Source organism: Sphaerodactylus townsendi, linkage group LG04 (assembly GCF_021028975.2).
Source record: "Sphaerodactylus townsendi isolate TG3544 linkage group LG04, MPM_Stown_v2.3, whole genome shotgun sequence".
Classification (NCBI taxonomy): Eukaryota; Metazoa; Chordata; class Lepidosauria; order Squamata; family Sphaerodactylidae; genus Sphaerodactylus; species Sphaerodactylus townsendi.
In genome coordinates this window covers 109,617,191-109,637,301 of record NC_059428.1, presented here as the reverse complement: position 1 = coordinate 109,637,301, position 20,111 = coordinate 109,617,191, and the positions used below count along the sequence as shown (strand labels likewise).

Below are 20,111 nucleotides of genomic sequence, written 5' to 3'. Positions count from 1 at the left end.
ACCTCATTTCAGATTAGGTTGCCATTTATTCTTGTACTAAAACAATGTTGGCACCCATCTAGTTTACCAAAGAAGTCCCTCAGGCTTCTTTTCTGCAGGTCTTTTTGCAGCAGACCTGAACTCTTGTGAAAACAACTGTACTTATGTACATTAACAATTTACTTTTGAACAGTGAAAAGGCAAGATGAAGACTATGATGAGCAAGTGGAAGAGTCCCTGCAAGATGAAGTAAGTTTATTATTAAGACTTTCGTTATTGCAGCTTATAATATTCTTAAAATTTTTCATGTTGTATGAAACGTCACTAAATTGAAAGAGCTGTTGAGATGCCCATTTGGCCTGTTGCCTTCTGGGAGAGTTATTCCTATATCATTAGTCCCAGGAAGAAAGTTACAGTTATCTGGAATTTCAGTTGCAACTGTCCAGTGTCTTCCATACATTTACCTGCGTAGGTAGGCAAACACTTATGCAGTAAATGGACAGACTTACAGAATGTTCTTTATTTTTAAGCTTGGCAAACAGATTTATAAAGCATGGGTATAGCTAGTTTTGACCAAACTCCGGTAGATTTGATTGTAGCTGGGACCTGTCAAAAGCACTATCAAGGCATCTGTTTAAAAAAACCATAGTTGTGCCAATCAAGTACATCATAAATAATCATGATGTTCTCATGTTAGCTAATTGGCTACTTCCTGACAAATCAAGTGATGTTCCAAAGTCAAAGGCTGAAAAGTGTACAAAGTAATACTTGTCAGGGATTCATGTCCTAGAAACCCATCCAGAAGACACATGACAAGATTTCAGTAAGACCACAGGAATGAGATACTAGTAGTTTAATACTTCATGGCATTGATGTTCTCTGAGTGGTTTCAGATGACAAGTAGCTGTAATCTGAAACATAGATGTCCTTGTATTTATATCCTGTGTGCTTCACAATTTTCAACTGAAATTTGGATAAACACTAGCACATGGATTCAGTGCTGTTACAATAACCCTGGTCGTTTGTGGAACCATCCTTGGAAGTTAAGGCATGGGTTGCAACATTTACTTTTAGATCAAAAATTCTTTATTCTCCAGAGGGGTGCTGTAAGTTCATGGCAAAAATTAGTTGATGATAGATTGCACAGACAGTTTGTATTTTGAAGTTTTAAAGCAAATGGAATATCCTTCTGCATGTAAATTGTTCAGATCTAGAGTGTGGCACCTTGACAAATGGAGCGCTGGCTGTAGAGCACGCAGAGTATGCTCTTTGTACCTTGGGCCTTCTTGTTCAAAGACCCTTCTTATTATACATTTTTAACAGTCCACAAAATACTTTTATCCAAAGCCAGGTTAAATATATCAACATTGGGGGAGTTTGGCAGGTTTTCAGATATCCCTTTTCCTGAACAATTTTGTGAGTGTAAATCAGGGAACTTGGACACCATTTGACTTTTGGGGGTGGGGGGGTTGATTATAAAAAGTATGTTTTTGCTAGAGATAAATAGATGACATTATATTTCCAGAAATGGAGACCTTCTCTAAAGCAAGAGAAAGTTTCAAAGCTATTAGCTGATAGTGATCCAAATATAACCCTTGCCATGGCAAACTTTTTATTTTTGGTTTTAATATTTATTTTAATTGTATCATTTAGATTTTGCATTTGTTTGATTATTGTTTTAATTTTTTCTGTAGTAATGAACTTTGTTTTGCTCATAACCTATTGATCCATAAGCATAAAGAACAGAAGTGCAGCCCAATTTCTCTCTCTCTGTGTGTGTGTGAAAATAATTGGGGAATCGGTGTGGGCTCACACCAATGCAGGTGCTCACCTTGCCAGCGCAAGTGACAAACGCACCGGCGGAGGGGGGCAGACAGCCGCCCCACAGCTCGGCAGCACCCAAACCAGAAACAGGCTGAGGCTTCTGAGCTGCACCAGCCTAAACCTGGCTATTGGTGCAGCTGGGGGGAGGCGAGGGGGGGGGTTGTCCCTGGGGTGGAACCTAGTGTTGTCAGCTCCCACTGAACTTTCAACCCAGGAGCACCCCCAGCATAGCCCACAGACCTATGTCACCCAAAAGAGTGGTATAAGTCCATTTTTGGATATAGGGGCTTTTAAGGTGGCTGGGGTTTTCCAGATCCCTGCTGCTTAGCTGGGACACCTGGAAGATCTCAGCAGGCTGTCCAGCAGTGGCACCATCCCCAGCTGTGTGAGCCCTCTGGATTGGGCTTGCAAAGTTTTATGAGATCAGTAGGAGGGGTTCTTGGAATCCCATACTGATTGCAGTAGTGTAGGGAAAGGTGGTAGGAAAAGGACTGGAGTCTTGTTTGTATCAAAGCTGGTTAGAACCTGCTGTTACAGGAGGTTTCAAATTTGCTGGGTTCGTGAAGTACTGGCCTGACAGCTCTCAAATTATACCTCATCCAAAACTGCCACCTATAATAGTAGCTGGTATCTACAAAAAGTTGTGAAGTGGCCCCTTATCCCAAAAGGACCAGCACTTTCTTTGGCGGCTTTCCCAAGTCCAGATCTTCATGCACCAGTGACACTCAGCCAGAGAAAGAAGAGAGTGGACCTTCAGGATCATGCTAATGGGGATCTGCACAGGAAGGTGGAAAATAGTGGAAATTGGCACAACCTGTTTTATTTACAAAAGCACTGTCCATAGGCAATGCATAAAATAAACAACCTTGGAAGGATAATATTTAATTGCCTCTTGCCTATGGTTCAGTAGAACAAGTTTTCCTAGTTTTTCTTTGAGTCTTCTTGAAACTTATTTCCTTTAAAGACTCATATTCTGCTTTGTAAGACTCATATTGTGGAGTGGCACCCAAGGAAAGCCTAGATAATTGCCAGTTTATTTCTTGTCTGTAAATTATCTTTCGCAGATGCTGTTCCATCCCACTCATCTGCAAAAACTTTGATAGGAAACACTTGGCCATGGAGTTTGCAAATTTTTGTTACCCTAAGAATTGTACTTTTTGAATTTCAAACTGCACAGTTATGATTATTTTTTGCTTTGTTGGAAAAAGAGAGAGATGGACCTGGATTTATATGGAGGGATTTGTCTGGCTACAGTGTCAGTGGTTACTTCCTTCATATTTCTTTGTCTAAATATGGTTGGGGGGGACGGGACATGTATTTGGGAATCACCCTATTTACTCAAAAGGAAAACAAACCTGCATGTACAACAACCCCCTCCAAACAAACAAACAAAATGGACATAACCATAACTATACCTTGCCTCACAGAAAGATAGAACTTCAAAGTTGAATTAATCCACAGCCATTTCCTAGACCTTCTTTGTATTTAAAGAAAGTTGTAGCCATCTTAGGGGCCAGGAAAAAATGACAGAATTGGAAGGTTTGAAAAACCCATGGGTGGAGAAGAATCCCTAGGTGACTCCAAGCAGAATGCAGTTAAAACTGCATAGTCCAATGGATTCAAGAGATCCAGGTGTTTTTTATCTTCTGTAGCCATTTTGGAAAAATCAGGGGGAGGGTCTAAGTTTTTTTTGTTTTGTTTTTTAAAAACTGATTAATGGGGGAGAATCCTGAGGGGGCAATGAGCAGAATGCAGTTAAAATTGCATGGATAGCTCAAGGGATTCCAGAGATACAGGTGGTTTTATCTGTGGCAGCCATTTTAATATTGGGACTTTTTTTCTACAGTGGAAGTATACTGAAGGAAGTAACTGCCTATACTTCTGCCAAACAATCAGAACTGCATGTTTTTCTTTTGGTGGGATAGAGTATAACTTGTATGCAAGTGTAATATAGTCCAGTGGTTTTTCTTTGATGGTGTTCCTGGGCAAAAAAACTAGTTTTACATGAGAGTAAATATAATAGTTTTGACTTGGCATTTGCTGTTTTAGCTTAACTCATCTAGGGGGGCTGTGGAAAGGATGTAGAGTTTTTGGAGACAATTAAAATAACTTTTTGGTATACAGTCTGCCTCATTTTGCCCTGCAAGGGGTGTAATCCATTTTTCAGAATGGGCCTTGAGAGAATCTGAGAGTGATTGATTGCATATCCAGTCATTATCTTTAGTAGTCTTTTCATTTTGTGGATTCAACAAAAATCCTGTAGTTCCTGTTTTTTTCTCCAATGGTTGATTTATTTTCACTATCAGGATTGGGCCAACAAACTGTAATAAGCAGAATAAGGATAATAAGCAGCCTTCATTAATATTATTCAGTATTCATTGACATGACCCAAACTAGTTTTAGTGATCCATTAAAAACCTTAGTGCATGTTCAGGATATCATGTTTGTCTGACAGGGATCCAGTCTCACTTTCGAATACTTTCAAGGTTGCAAGTGTAGCTAGAGGATTTTGTGGTGTGGTGGTAAGTCCCCCATACCATACTGGTGGTGATCTATTAAGAAACTGTAGACCAGTAGTTAACTGATGTTAAACTAAGCCTTATTATTGTATTTTGTGCTGAAGTCATGCAAATTGCATGTACAATCTGCTGCATTGTAGCTTGGCTATATATATCAGGCACTGCAGATGGATGGACGAGCGATTGTGCAATTTCAAAATCTTTACAATCTGTCAGAAGCAACAGTGGTGCTCGGTTGCTCTGTGCTATTTAGTTATTTTTAAACAGATTATTCTTACTTTAGCATGGTTTTTCTCAAGACTGCATTGATAGCTGTAGTCACAACATACATGCAGTTCTGTCCTCATTTGATTGGTCTTACAGCCTCTTGTACTAATCTCCATTGCTGATAAGACAGACAAACCACACCAAAGCAAGTACAGAATATTTGTCAAAGCTGTCATTTTATAAACTATTCAGTAGAACTGTATCAACAGCAGGCCAATTCAAGAGTACATTAAAGTTGAAGTCTGTTTATTTTAGTACACATTTTGTCACGTCTACACATTAACGAGAGTTTTGAGAACTCTTGGAAGTGGGTGGGGTGAGAAGTGGAGGGGACTGGTTCCAGGAGAGAGGGGTGTGAACTAGACAGGGCTTGACAACTGCGAGACAGATGTTGCTGCAGGGTCTGCTGAACATAGGGTTGAAAGAATCAACATGCTGTCATATGAACATTGATAAGCAGCCTCTTAGCTAAAACACTCTCTCCTTTCCCCCTGTAATGATGAACTGCAAAATGTTTTACTGCTAGAAAAAGGCATAAATCGATTTGTGTGCTTATGCTGAAACATTTATTTATTTTATTTATTTATTATTTATTTATTCATTCCACTTTTATACCGCCCTCCCCCAAAGGGCTCAGGGCGGTTAACAACATAATACATAAGATCTGTCACTTTACAGATTTTTTTTAAATTGACGTTACTTATACTGTTGACTTTCTTCTTTACCAGCATGATAGTGATGTCTATATTCTGACTAAAGTGTCAGATATTTTGCACTCTATATTCAGCAGCTACAAGGCAAAGGTGTTACCGTGGTTTGAACAACTGCTGCCACAAATTGTCAACTTAATTGTAAGTACCCTGGGCTGCTTAAAGTTAAACTGAGTTAGTATCAAATGATAATATTGTCAATGGTGGGAATGTGAATTCTCCGTATACAGTAATTCTTCGGTACAAAATGTATAGGAACAACTACAGTTTATCATGCTGGTACTGTTATAATTTTACTGCAGGTAGGTTTAGAGTAATATGTTTTGCAAAAGATTAAAAATAGCCAAAAGCTAAACAGAAGAAAAATGTCTTTCCTTTGTAAATCTTCCTGCTGACTTGGTATCAGATCTTCAGATGATCAGTGGTTGTCCTACTTATAATAAACCATGTTAGAGTGATGGGGCCTTTAAGCTGGGGCTTCACCATATGTGTGTGAAGCATTTTGAACATACTAAAGATATAGAAATGATTAATAGTTTTGCTAGACTAGACGTGACATCTAGGATTCTGAAGAACATCAAGATGCAGGCAGTGGCACTTCAGACAATGTGCTGCCTACCTTTGATGCGATAAATTGGGAAATAGGTTTTGCTTTAAATGAACAGTACAAAAGTTTCATATGTCTTTGGTCTCTGATTGTCTTTGCAGTGTCCACATAGACCATGGCCAGATAGACAATGGGGCTTATGCATGTTTGATGATGTCATAGAACACTGTAGCCCTTCATCATTCAAATATGCAGAATACTTCCTGAGACCAATGCTACAGTCAATATGTGATAACAGCCCAGAGGTTCGTCAAGCTGCTGCATATGGTGTTGGTGTAATGGCGCAATTTGGTGGAGACAGTTACCGGCCTTTCTGCACAGGTGTGTGCACTCAGAATATCTTCGAAATGCGATCTTTCTAGTTCTGAATATAGTGGAACTTAAGGATCTTTTAAAAAACTACTGCAGTCATTTTTCAACCTTTTTATTTTTACGTCTCTGCTTGTGACTCATGCGGAATATTTATTAAATGGAAAAGCAGCATGTACATTTACTAAAATTAAAACATCCTTAGTCTTAAGGGTAACTGGATTTCTCATAGTGGACATGCTTGGGGGGACCACCTTCGTATTTAGTGGTGAGTGCTGCTAAATGTAGCAAAAACTGAATTGGTTAATTGGATTTTAAATGGTTTGAAATTCTAATTCTGTTATTTTAATTGCATCCCTTGTTAGCTTTACTTTTCCAGGGCACTACCAGATCCTCACAATAGCTCCTTAGATCCTCACAATAGCTCCTCTTAGTGGTTGTCTTCCTTTTCCCATGTTTGCTTTGCGCTTTGTCCATAGTAAAACCCAACTGTTATTTTGAAAATACTATCGGAAGAATTACAGAGGGTATCCTGACTAGGAAAGATTAGTGGGCATAGTAATTTGATATATCTTTGTATTTAGTTTTGCTGCAGGAACTGTGGGTTTAATTGATTTTGATTTTAAAAAATCCTGAGTACAGGATAATACAAGGAAAATATTTTTAAATTAAATCTATGGCAGTTGGACCGCTGATCAAAAATTCTCTCAAATTATCAAGGGCATAAGCATAAGCTACTTACAAAGAAAAGACAGGAAGCTGGTGAAGTGGGATGCCACCAAAAGCCAAAACAAAAGCTATACACCATGGCTGCTCCTGTCTGCTGGCACCAATCACTGTGCTCTGATTGCACAAAGTTTGTAGGGTTTTCTGCTAAATGATGGGGCCACACCTGCTATTCACAATATCACTTATACTGCATGTCAAGAAGGTATCATAGGATACTGTAGGGTTTGTATATCCAGGGCAACCACAGTTAGAGATTTGAAGACAGGGAGATCAGAACAATTCAGGGTGAAGGATACAAAAACATGTTTTCAGTTTTTCTGATGGGAAACAAAACAGCTTAAAAAAACCAGCCTATGGAAAAAATGGCAATTTGAGGGAGTGTTGAATTCTTATGAAACTTTTTTTCAGAATAAATGAAATTTGCAAAGGTGGCACAGGATGCAGAAATTTGCAGCTTTCTTTCACTTTATGAATGGGTGTATTAGCAATTTTGCTTCTATAAAATGAAGACATTTCTATTAAATTCTGTAAAGCTGTGTTGATATGTCTACATGCTAATGAAGCAACAAAATCAGTTATCTTCAATTGAAACTTTTCAGTATTTGTACATGAATGTGACTTTTTCAAATGTTACGTTATCAGAGGCACTTCCATTGCTGGTGAGAGTTATTCAATCAACAGATGCCAAAACCAAAGAGAATGTCAATGCAACAGAGAACTGCATTTCAGCAGTTGGGAAGATCATGAAATTCAAACCTGACTGTATAAATGTTGAAGAAGTATTGCCACACTGGTTATCATGGCTTCCACTGCATGAAGACAAGGAAGAAGCTGTCCATACGTTCAATTACTTGTGTGACTTAATAGAGAGGTAAGAAGAAAATGCTAGATGTTTATGCCTGCTTGCCTGTATTATCTATCCAGGTTTTAGTGCAGTTTTAAATTGGAGATACCAGGGAGCTCACCTCTTAAGCAATCCTTAAATAAAGATCTAACAGTATTGTCATATGACAATTCTGTTAGATCAGGGGTAGGGAACCTGCGGCTCTCCAGATGTTCAGGAACTACAATTCCCATCAGCCCCTACCAGCATGGCCAATTGGCCATGCTGACAGAGGCTGATGGGAATTGCAGTTCCTGAACATCTGGAGAGCCGCAGGTTCCCTACCCCTGTGTTAGATCTTTATTTAAAAAATTATAAGTAATATGGCTTCCAGTGAGAGTTCCTTTATTTACTTTAGCCTTGGTATGTAAAGTTACATGAAATCCTGTTCAGTCAACTATTGGATAATGCAAAAGTTTCAGGTAAGGATTTATTTTATCACCCTGTCTCTTCAGTGTATATGCAGAACATATAAAGAAGTCTATCTTAAATGAAAGTGAAATGAAAATTAGCCTAAGGGACATTTGAAATATGCAGGTGGCACCACATTACTAGTAGAAAACAGTGACGACTTTAAATTACTACTGATGAAGGTTAAAACAGAATGCACCAAAGTTGGGCTGCAGATGAACATCCAGAAGTCAAAAGTAATGCCTTCTGGGGAATTACACAACTTGAAGGTTGAGGATGAAGAAATTGCCGTTGTTTCAAGATTTTCTATTCCTTGACTCCATCATCAACCAACATGGAGACTGCAACCAAGAAATCGGAAGGAAATTAAGATGAAGGAGCTAGAAAAGATTCTTAAGGATGTTTTGCTGGCGACTAAGAATGTGATAATTCATATATAATATTCCATATTACTATGGATGTGAAAGTTGGACAGGGCAAAAAGCTGACAGGAAGAAAGTTGATTTATTTGAAATGTGGTGCTGGAGGAGAGTTTTATGGATAATGTAGACACCCCCCCCCCCAAAAAAAAACCCCAAAACCCAGTAGTGAGTTCTAGACCAAATCAAGCGTGAATTCTCCCGAGAAGCTAAAATGTCCAAACTGAGGCTGTCTTACTTTGGTTATATTATGAGAGGACAAGAGTCGCTGGAAAAAATAAAAAAATGCTAGAAGTTGCAGGAAAAGAGGAAAACCCAAAATGAGATGGATCATCTCAATCAAGAATGCTCCAGCCCTCAGTTTCCAAGACCTGAACAAGGCTGTTGATGATAGAACATTTTGTAGATCATTCATTCATAGGATCACCATAAATTAGAAGAGACTTAATGGCACTTGACACACACCTACACACAATAATAATGTGTTCCATCAAGTCTGAAGTGAGACCGTGGGTTTTTCAGAAGTGGCTTTTCTGTTCAGTTTTTTTGGGGAGGTGGGGGTGGGAGTAGTCTTCCATCTATGTACTAAGGGTGTCTGATTGCTTCCAAGTTCTGATGAGATCGGCCTATTCAGGCTGCTGAGGTTATGAATATCTTGTTCTAACAGTGGTTTGCATTAGAGTACGTATTACATTTATGGCAACTTGGAACTGAATCAGTCTTTATTAAATCTAACATCTTATGTTAAGTATCTTGAACATCTTTATTCATGTGGACTAAACCATTCTTTTTTCTTTTCTTCCCAACAGTAATAATCCAATTGTACTGGGCCCTAACAACTCTAATCTGCCGAAAATATTCAGTATAATTGCAGATGGTGAAATTAATGAAGCAATCAAGCATCAAGATCCGTGCACCAAACGACTGGCTAATGTAATTCGGCAAGTGCAGGTGGGTGCACATATTTTTGCGTTCAAGGGTGATTCTATCACAGTAATCCCCTAAAGTGATTAAGCAGAAAGTATAGATCAGGGGTCTACAACCTTTAAGACCCAAAGAGCCATTTAGACCAGTTTTCCACGGAAAAGAAAACACTTGGAGCCGCAAATACTTTTTGACATTTAAAATGAATATAACACTGTATATATTGTTTTTTTACCTTTACACTTTGTATAAACAATTATACTGTGTTGCTTATGAAACTCTGTGTAGAGTTTGGCTATTGGAGATGCCAGGTCTACCTTCACAAGGGCCAGAGCTACCTCCTTGGAGACCAGGTCTACCCTCCTGGAGGCCAGGGCCACCTTCCTGAAGGGCAGGTCTACCCTCTCTGTCCTGGAAGCATCGTTCTACCTCTTCTCTGATGGACTGTTGGAAAAGGGAGACCAGATCATCCCTAGACAGTCCCTGAATGATCTCAGAGTTACTGGGGGCTGAATTGGGGGAAACCACCTCCCCATCCACTCCGTTTCCCTGTTTCAAGGGGCTCTCTTGCCTGAGACTGAAAACGTTGAGTTCCATCAGAGCTTCTGAGGGGGATGGATCACTGCTGTAGCTGGAACCTTTCCCCCTCTTTGCCAGCTGGGCTTTTGAAGTGGCGGTGTGCCATTCCCCCCTCCTTGAACAGGCAGTGAAGTTTACCCTCCAAAGCAGCCATTCGCTGCAAGGAAACTGAGTCTCAGAGTGTCTGGGCTTGGAGCAGTAAGACATGCCCCAGCCCAGACTGACGGGTCCCTCCTCGCTATGGGACAACCCCAAAGGAACTTTGACAGCAGCAGAAGGGGACAGCCTAGGACGAGACGCCGAGATCCTGACACCTCTGGAGGAGGGAGTTGACAGCCCAGCCGCCCAGACCGCCCCACTGATTAGAGCGGGAGCGAGACTGATCAGCTGGGGAGGATCGGGAGGAGCACGCCAGCTCGGTCAGGGGGCAGGGAGTGAGGGCGGGAGAAAGTTATAAAGGGAAGGAGGTGCACGGGAGAGAGAGGCGGTGTGAGAGGGAAAGGAGAGTGGAACGTGAACGAAGAGACTGAGAAGGGAAAGGAGAAAAGGCAGAGGGAGAGGGGTTGGGAGTGGAGACAACGATTCTGGCCTGTGCAGCAGAAGAAAGCGCCTAGAGACCCTGACTGGGGAAGGGCTGGGACAACCCCGCAGGAAGGAGAAGAGACCCAACCCCAGCGAACGCAAGAACACAGGGACAGACAAGCTCTCCAGGGAGCGTTCAAAGAGCCCCCAGGTCTCCCTGTCCTCAGAAGGCTGCAGGAAGTCTGTTTGGGGAGGGAAAGTGCTAGGATCCACGGCAAGGCAGCCAACTGGGGAGCGCTAGAGACTGGGGTTGAGGGAAGCCCCCTGGGCGGCCACGGAAGAGGCGACCAGACCCCTGGGAAAGAGAGCGTGGAGATGCCCCCCCCCCCACTCCCCTCAGAATCGTTGTCAGCGGTGTCTGCCTCTCCAGACTTTCTACTTCAACTGGGGCCAAAGCCCCACCGGGAGGAGGGGAAGTACACCCAGACCGCCACACAGTGTGTGTTCAAGGGACTCGCCTTGCCTTCCTGTTCAGCTCCGGGCGGCTGCAAAGACACGCCCATGCTGCCCTCTGACCCCCAGGGTCGGAGGACAGCGTGGGCGTGTCTTTACAGCCACTCCGAGCTGAACAGGAAGGCAAGGCGAGTCCCTTGCACACACCCTGGGCTTCTCGCTTGCCTCAGCTTGGTCTCACTCCCTCTCTTGCCGGGCCGCGTGACCAGCTTGCTCTCAGCCTCTCACTCCCTCTCCTGCAGGACTGTCTTGCAGGACTGCGTGGGAAGCCACGGAGAGCTGCAGGAGAGGCGTGAAAGAGCCGTTTGCGGCTCGAGAGCCGCGGGTTCCCGACCCCTGGTATAGATAATAGGCAATTTTTCAAGTATCCTTTGCAGTAATCAAAGTAGTCCAGTGGGTTACTTCACACAAAGCTTTCTGCAGAGTGATCAGCATATGATTACATTTTATAATGGCAAATGGGAGAAGGAAGGAGCATATTTTGGTTGTGGTTACAAAGTCATCAAGTATTTCAAATATCTGTGCTAAAGAAAGACAGGCCAATCACATTAGATCCTCATTTTTAGTTTTGACAGAAGCCAGAAGTAAGGTTTCCTTATAACAGAGAAAAAGGGATTTAGTGGGGTTATCTTTTAAACCTTACTTCTAGCTGGTTTATCTCTTTCCACTCACATATTCTAGTATCATGTGTTTTCTGTAGAAGATAACAAATCTCTGCAGGAATGTTGAGAGTACTGGAACCTTTCTTTTCAACGAATAACAATAACTCTTCAGACCTTTTACTGCTAGTTTGGACTTCTCAACTCTGATCATCCTTAATTAGATTAGTTTTAAGTCCCTTTTGAAATGAACAGGTTTTGTGTGTCTAAGAGTAGAATTTTTTCCCCGCGTTTCAGAAGGTTGTGTATATATTGGTCTTGTATGTATATTGCAGCTTAACTTCTTCTTTTCCCCCCTTCATTCTCCAGACATCTGAAGGGCTTTGGACAACATGCATATCTCAGCTCAGTGCAGAGCAGAAGGCAGCCATCCAGGAGCTCCTGACTTCTGTGTAAAGGGCCTTAACCATCATCTGCAAGAATGCTCCGAATAAACGTTTACCCTTTGGTTTAGGTTTCTTTGTTTGGTTTTTAAGAGAGAAAACTGTAGTGCACGTAGGCCAGTCTGCAACCTACAGGCAGTGGCAACAGGAAGAAACGCTTTGCAAAGGGTGTCGCGTTGAATTTCCACACCTCTGCACTGAAGAAGCTCCCTGTAAACCCTGCAAGTAGCACTGAAGAGTATTTTTCTAATGGTATGAACCAGCCACATGATGGTGAAAGGGAAACAAGTTGAATTTTCATTAAGTATAAACAAATTAAGACAGTTTTAAGACCAGGTATTCAGTAGATGCCCATTATAACAGATTACAGGCATTTTTACCCTCTAGTGTTAACCTGTATTGGAGTGTGAATATTTTTGTAGGGTAGAGAACACCCACCTGCCCATCAAACCAGTAGATTAAAAGATGATAAACTGATGGCAACATCGCGCATGAAGACTTCATCGACATCGCATTCAGTTTTCTGAAACAGGCTTGTGTAATGACTCAATGAAGAAAGCCATTGAGCTCCCAGCCCTTGAATGTGAAGTGTCTTTGGCATGTCTGACAGTATCTCATCCACTCTTCAATAAATGACATTGAAATACAATACAAAGCTTGTGTAAAAGTGCAATGCTGTGTGGCTTCTTGTTTGCTCTCAGTGAAAATAGTGTATGCTTTTGAAAATCTAATTTTGGCATATCTTAGAACTCAGTGTTTGGCTTGTAACTCATTGCATTGTATGGAGGTTTCATGAGTCCACGTCTTCCGATACTGCAGTGTTTTCCATGTGTCTTTTTTTTAAAGTTGACTTAGAGGCAAGGATCTGATTTCTAAAAGGTATAAAATACTTCTGCAGAATGGTTTTGTGATTGCTCAATGAAGTTTTGTAGTATTTAACCTTGAACACCTGCAATACTTAAATTCTGATGGAATTGGTGCTTCTTTTTAAACCATGGGATATGTGACTTTCCTCTCCCAAGTAAGCTTTACCTGACTTGTTGTTCTAATATGTTCTTCTAATACAGGGGGTATATGTTCTTCTAATACAGGGGTCTGCAACCTGCTGGCAGGGGCTGATGGGATTTGTAATCCATGAACATCTGGAGAGCCGCAGGTTGCAGACCCCTGTTCTAATATGATATTTTCAGTGTGCATTACATTTGTGTCAGAGTATCCCAAGGAACAAGATATGACTCCAGTTATTGAAGTTGGAGTTCAGAACAATTGAGTATATCAACTATCTCCCTGGATTACCTAAATAATGTTGAGAAGAGATTACTCTCTTAACCTTGATGGCATCACCAGTCTTCCAAAGGCAGCCAATGCATGTTCCGTATTCCTTCCAACAAGGGCTGGGGTGTTTTGCTCATGCAGTAGAAGTGGAAGAGCTCATTTGTGGTCTAGCTGGCCTTTGGAACCCCAAAATTATCATGCTCTCTGTGTTCTAAAAATTAACCTTCTGGATGCCTCAGCTTCTTAGGGTATTTTGTAATGGTCTGTTCTGTCCCTTCCATGAGCGGGAGGTAGAATTGCATCTAGAATAGGAATGGTGGTGGAGGAAGAAAGGACTCTGTCAATCCTGCTGAGTTTCACTGATACCGCAACTAGCATCAGTTACTGCTGTCCAAGCACAGGTTTACAGTTTCTAGAAATGTTTCTTTGAGGTGGAAACTGGTTTCTTCCAGGAAAAGAAGCACATTATCTTTTTTTGGTCTTTTTATGGTGTATTTTTGAGGAAATAATGCCAAGTCCTGACTATAGAAATGACTGATCTTTTCCTGTTCTGCTTGGATTATATTTTTTGCTACTTCTATAGAATTCAAATCTTTGTTCACGTGACTGTTTTTGTGCAGGTTCCTGGGTGAGGAGCCTGGTTTAGTTGGTATGATTTGAAAAGTTCCATTGTAGAAACTTCAAAGCTCCTCCCTAGTTAATTTCAATGGGTAGGAATAGTTTTGGATGGCCTTAACCTACCTGCTTATACCTGGGACTCCTATTCAATATTGCAAGCGCTCTCTATTCTTCAGGAATTTGTGGCTTCACCAAAGAGGCTAACCCAGGCTAACTTACTAGGTAGCTTTATTTCCATAGTTCTTTACCTATTAGCAGGACAGTGGAACGGGTTACCCATAGACAAGGGTTTCTGACTTTCCTTGCACAGTTGCTGTGTGGACCCATGTGCAAAGATTTGCAGAACAACTTTTAAGAGAAAGAAATTATACCCTTCCTCCAATTATACCCTTCCTAACATAGTGCATTGAGGACTAACTATACAACTACCAGGTCTAGATAAACTCTGAATATTAAAATGCTTGGTGGTGTCTGCATAAGAGGTAAAACTTGAAAGTGTGTCAGATGTTTCAGTGGGATCAGGGCTGGCATCAGCATGCCAGGTCTTCTAGTGGAGCCCAAGGCCATATACCCACCTGCTTAACTGCCTATTAGCTTGCTTGTGAGCCCTCCAGCCACCCACCCTCCTGTACACACACACACAGGTCAGGAAGCATGAGAGTTCAGTAGTGAGGCTCCCAGAGAACAGCTTATGGTGGGAAAGGAAATGTGAGGGGGGACCCCCAAGTATCTCCTACCCAGGACCATCCAAAACCTGGAACTATTTTGCTTTCAGGATTCAGCTGTTGCTGGTTACTTTACTCCTCTCCACTTAGTTTTCACCCACCCAAAACTCGTAAGGGCAAACTTATTGCACCAAGAGGCAAGGTAATGCAGCGTCAATAGACAAATACTTGTTTCACATTACTGTACATGTCTGCCAGCATGGCCCTGTGCTGCTCCCAAGAGCAGATTCATCACTCCCCTTTGGATGGGGCCACTGTACATGTCTATGTACATGTCTATGTACAGTGGCCCCATCCAAAGGGGAGTGCTGAATCTGCTCTTGGGAGCAGCAGAGGGCCATGCTGGCAGATTTGCCCTCCCGAGGCACTTGCCCTGGCAGAGGGGCAAATTCACCTGTGTGTGACCACCCACAGCCCTCCCCAGCAGCCCTCCTTGATGCTAGTCGGCTTCCTCCCAGCCATTGTCCCTGTTGCATTATCAGCCTGGGCTTCGGACTCACACCATCTTGGTGACATAAGTCCATTAAGCCTCATGATGGCTTTCTGGCCGTAGGGAGGCTTTTTTGTTGTTGCATTTTTAGCCTCCCCATGCTGCTGGAAGCCCCCTTGGATGCAGCAGGTTGGCGTGGTGCCACATCTGGGCACTCCCCTGCTTGGATGGGGCTGTATACCTGCTAATTTGCCTACTATTTTCTTCATTATTTCCTACATTTTATTTTTCCTTATTCTTGATTTCTGTCTTTCAAATACTCAGTTGTTTCATTCTGGCTCTTGGTAGCCATTCCTACTTTGTTTTATCTATCCTTAAAACCTTTGCTGCTTGATGGCTTCCACAAATGAAATTTTCTCTAGCTGTCTCACATTCCTGAGATTCCCACTCAGCAACCTATCTTTTTTAAAAAAGTCTTCTTCCTAGCATTGTCCCACTAATGCAGGGTCTGCTGTTCGAATTTTTAAATGCCACTTCTCTCGATCAGGTACAATGTCTGGTTCAGGCATGTAACTTTCAGATCCGCATTGATGGTATCTTGCCATTGTCACCTTAGTCATCAGCCCCGACTTGTACGATTGTGTGGCTGAAGTGAATCTTTTTTTAAAAAGTAATTCATCAAAATTTAGTTTATGCAAAAAACTACCTTTGATTTATAGTGCACATAATGCATTCATCTAAAATTAGCAGTGTTGTATAGTGCTGGTCTTTTAACTCTTTCCTTATCTCCAGTGGCATAGCACCAAGGGGGGGATGTGATGTACCAGGCACATGCCGGTGCGGAGGCATGGTGAGGGCATGGAGGGGCGGGGGCGCAGGGCGCATGCGTTCCCTGGGCGTAGTTTCCCCTCGTTCCAGCCCTGCTTATCTCAGAAAAATTCTTACACGGGAGAGAATTTTACTTTTAAGTCTTATTATAAGGGAGGTGTATGCTATAAAGTTAAAGTGTTACACAGACTAATATTAGTGATCTAGTTGTAAAATTTAGAATGCCAGTCTGTCCAAATGTATGCCCCACATACACACTTGTTTTGGATGGAATTCTCATGGCGTTTCTAGGAAAATCTTGAAGTGACCTGAATTTTGAGAGAAATTATTCCTGCAGTGGCTATATTCTGTTTCTCCACCAGAAGGAGACATGATTTAAATAGTATGGTGTTACATCACACTGCTTAGCAGGGAAGAGCCAAGACTGTCAGAAAAAAAATAATTACTTGCTTGTTTGTGGATAGTCTACAGAATGTTGTCTCCAAAAATTCTGGATTGGACAGCTGCTTATTTATGAACCCGTGTGAATCAGTCACTTGGTTCATGAGGGTCAATATCGGCTACTCAGACTAGCAGCAGCTCCCTAAGGTTGCATGTGGAAGCATTTCATAGTGGCATAGTGGTTAAGAGCAGGTGTACTCTAACCTGAAGGAACCAGGTTTGATTCTCTGTTCTGGTGCTTGAGCTGCGGAGGCTTATCTGGGGAATTCAGATTAGCCTGTGCACTCCCACACACACCAGCTGGGTGACCTTGGGCTAGTAGTCACAGTTCTGAGTTCTCTCAGCCTCACCTACCTCACAGGATGTTTGTTGTGGAGGGGGGAGGGAAAGCAGTTTGTAAGCCCCTTTGAGTCTCCTTACAGGAGAGGAAGGGGGGATATAAATCCAACTGTTCTTCTTCTGCTATCTGATTCTTTTAATTGGAGATGCTGGAGACTGAACCTGGGACCTTCTGCAGGCCAAGCAGCTGCTCTATACTGAGTCTCCGCCCCTTCCTCTGAATATATACTTCTGAATATATACTTCTGAATATATCAAATACAAAGCAACTTTGATCCCACAACTGCTGTGTTCATCCTAATTTAAGGTCTGCAACCTGCGGCTCCAGATGTTCATGGACTACAATTACCATCAGCCCCTTCCAGCATGGCCAATTGATCATGCTGGCAGGGGCTGATGGGATTTGTAGTCCATGAACATCTGGAGAGCCGCAGGTTGCAGACCCTAGCATGACTCATTGCTGACAAATGAGCTTCATGCAGTCTAAGAGCACCAACCTGTCTAGGGCCATATTGTTTGGTAAGGGTTTGAGGCATGTAACGTCTTTCCTGACACATATTTGTTGCCAAGGATTAAACCCGGGGCCTTTTCTGGGTAGAGCACGTACTCTTCAACCAAGCCACAACTTCTCCAAACCTGAAGGCATGACATAAAGCAAATGTCTTCTGGAAGCTCTTCCCTGCCTTCTTGCTCTCCTCCTTTCAATCAGGGATGCTGTGAATGTTGTCACAAACATGTTCAATAGTGAAATGTATTGTGTTCAAAGATGATGATGATCAGACATGAGCTGATCGCTCAACTTGGTTGGCTCATCCTGAGCAGCCGCAAAGGAGTGCCAAATAGGTTTGCATCATGTTTGGGACCAGTGCTCTTTAACCTATTCATAAATGACCTGGAAGCAGGGGTGGGTAGTGTGGTGGTCAAGTTTGTAGATGATACCAAATTATGTAGGGTGGTGAGAACTGCAAAGGATTGCGAAGAGCTCCAAGCAGACCTTGATAAATTAGGTGAGTGGGCTAAGAAATGGCAAATGCAGTTCAATGTAGTAAAATGTAAAGTGATGCACATAGGGGCAAAAAATCCAAACTTCACATACATGCTACAGGGGTCAGTGCTATCAGTCACAGACCAGGAAAGGGATTTGGGCATCTTTGTTGATAGTTCCATGAGAATGTCAACTCAACGAATGGCAGCTGTGAAAAAGGCAAACTCTATGCTGGGGATAATTAGGAAAGGCGTTGATAATAAAACTGCAAGGATTGTCATGCCCTTATATAAAGCAGTGGTGTGACCGCACTTGGAGTACTGTGTTCAGTTCTGGTCACCGCATCTCAAAAAGGATATTGAAGAGATAGAAAAAGTGCAGAGAAGGGCAACGAGGATGATTGAGGGATTGGAGCACCTTCCTTATGAGGAGAGGCTGCAGTGTTTGGGACTCTTTAGTTTGGAGAGGAGACGGCTGAGGGGGGATATGATTGAAGTCTATAAAATTATGCATGGGGTAGAAAATGTTGACAGAGAAATTTTTCTCTCTTTCTCACAATACTAGAACCAGGGGGCATACATTGAAAATGCTGGGGGGAAGAATTAGGACTAATAAAAGGAAACATTTTTTTCACACAACGTGTGATTGGTGTTTGGAATATGCTGCCACAGGAGGTGGTGATGGCCACTAACCTGGATAGCTTTAAAAAGGGCTTGGACAGATTTATGGAGGAGAAGTCGATCTATGGCTACCAATCTTGATCCTCCTTGATCTGAGATTGCAAATGCCTTAGCAGACCAGGTGCTCAGGAGCAGCAGGAGCAGAAGGCCATTGCTTTCACATCCTGCATGTGAGCTCCCAAAGGCACCTGGTGGGCCACTGCGAGTAGCAGAGTGCTGGACTAGATGGACTCTGGTCTGATTCAGCTGGCTTGTTCTTATGTTTTTGACCAAATGTATGTGTGATAAGATGATCAGTTCAAATCATTTGGCATCCATTAGCTTCCACTCTGGATTATTCAGACCGGGAGTCCTTAACTTGGCACTCATGAGCATCAATGTACCTGCTGACACTTTTCCTGGTGCCCACCAATCAATATTTTAAAGGTGGGTAGGGCCAGATCAGGGTTTTGTGCAACAGGACTTCTGATTAGCCATTGGAGATCTGATTTGTGTAGGTTTTTTTAAGTTGCTTTGGCAACAGCTGCCACCACAGCACAAGAATTTTCACTACGAGCCTGAAGGTGGATCCAAAAAAATATTTTTAAAGTGTCATTTAAAAAGGTTTCCTGTTAAACAGAGTTTCTGCCTGGAATGCTGAAGGCTTACTATTTGGGTTATGCATGCTCTTGCATCCTGACATTGGAAGTGGGCTCTGCCTCTTGTATCAGCCATTTTGTGGTTGTTTCTGCCACCCTTTTCAAAATCCAAAGGTTCCTGCAGGCAAACACTGATGGGGTAAGGTTTCATAAAAATAGAATGTTAGTTTGTGATTGATTTGTCTAAATAATAGCTGGCAACACAGCCGCTAAACAGGGGGAGTTGCATATTCTTGAACTCTCCTGGGAAACTTGTCTGCCCCCTTCTGTTGCCATCTTCTACCAGCTGAAGAAATGTTTACCCTGTCAGATGGTCCCTTTGTGGCCCCCACCTCCCTGTCCTTGAAGTTCCATCAAGTGGGAAAGAGAATTTTCTCTGCGGGCCATAATTTTGTGAAGCCACATTTTGTAACCCCTTGCTCTTTTTTTCTCCCGTGAAAAATGTCTCTGTACTCTTAACTGGGTTCATAAGACTTTAACCAAAGTGGGGCTGACTTCTAAAGCCTGCGTTTAAGTTGCATAACAGTGGATGTGCCCACCTCCTGTATTTGATTATAAATAAAAAAACCCATAAAGTTTCAACTACTGTTTCAGCCATAGTGGCTGTTACTCCTCCCCAATGATGTAACTGGAATTATGCAGCATGAGCTAATTAATAATAGTCATATGTTCTGAGGGACAACCCAGCCACATCAACGAAGCCCCTTATTTAGCTAATACAATGCAGATGATACATTTGTCCAGGGCTAATTGTGCAATATGTTGTTTCTAAAAGGGACATTTAATTTAGCCCTGGGCATATAGAAGAGATAGTTTGACTAAAAACTCTCCAATATAACAAATTTTTATAGCGAAACACAGAACTTGCAAAAATTGATCTTTATTGATTCAGTATCGTAACTGGTTACTTTCTAC

General features: G+C 42.2%; 1 protein-coding gene across 1 annotated transcript in view; it reads left to right on the top strand.

Moving 5' to 3' along the window:
* Positions 1-12,892, top strand: part of IPO5 (importin 5) — a 40,097-nt gene extending 27,205 nt beyond the window's left edge. Inside the window, exons 21-26 of the mRNA XM_048493943.1 lie at positions 173-228; positions 5,318-5,440; positions 6,008-6,227; positions 7,587-7,815; positions 9,467-9,608; positions 12,164-12,892. Coding sequence (XP_048349900.1) covers positions 173-228; positions 5,318-5,440; positions 6,008-6,227; positions 7,587-7,815; positions 9,467-9,608; positions 12,164-12,250 — 857 coding nt within the window. The 3' untranslated portion in view covers positions 12,251-12,892. The remainder of the gene's footprint in view (positions 1-172; positions 229-5,317; positions 5,441-6,007; positions 6,228-7,586; positions 7,816-9,466; positions 9,609-12,163) is intronic.
* Positions 12,893-20,111: the final 7,219 nt, after the last annotated feature.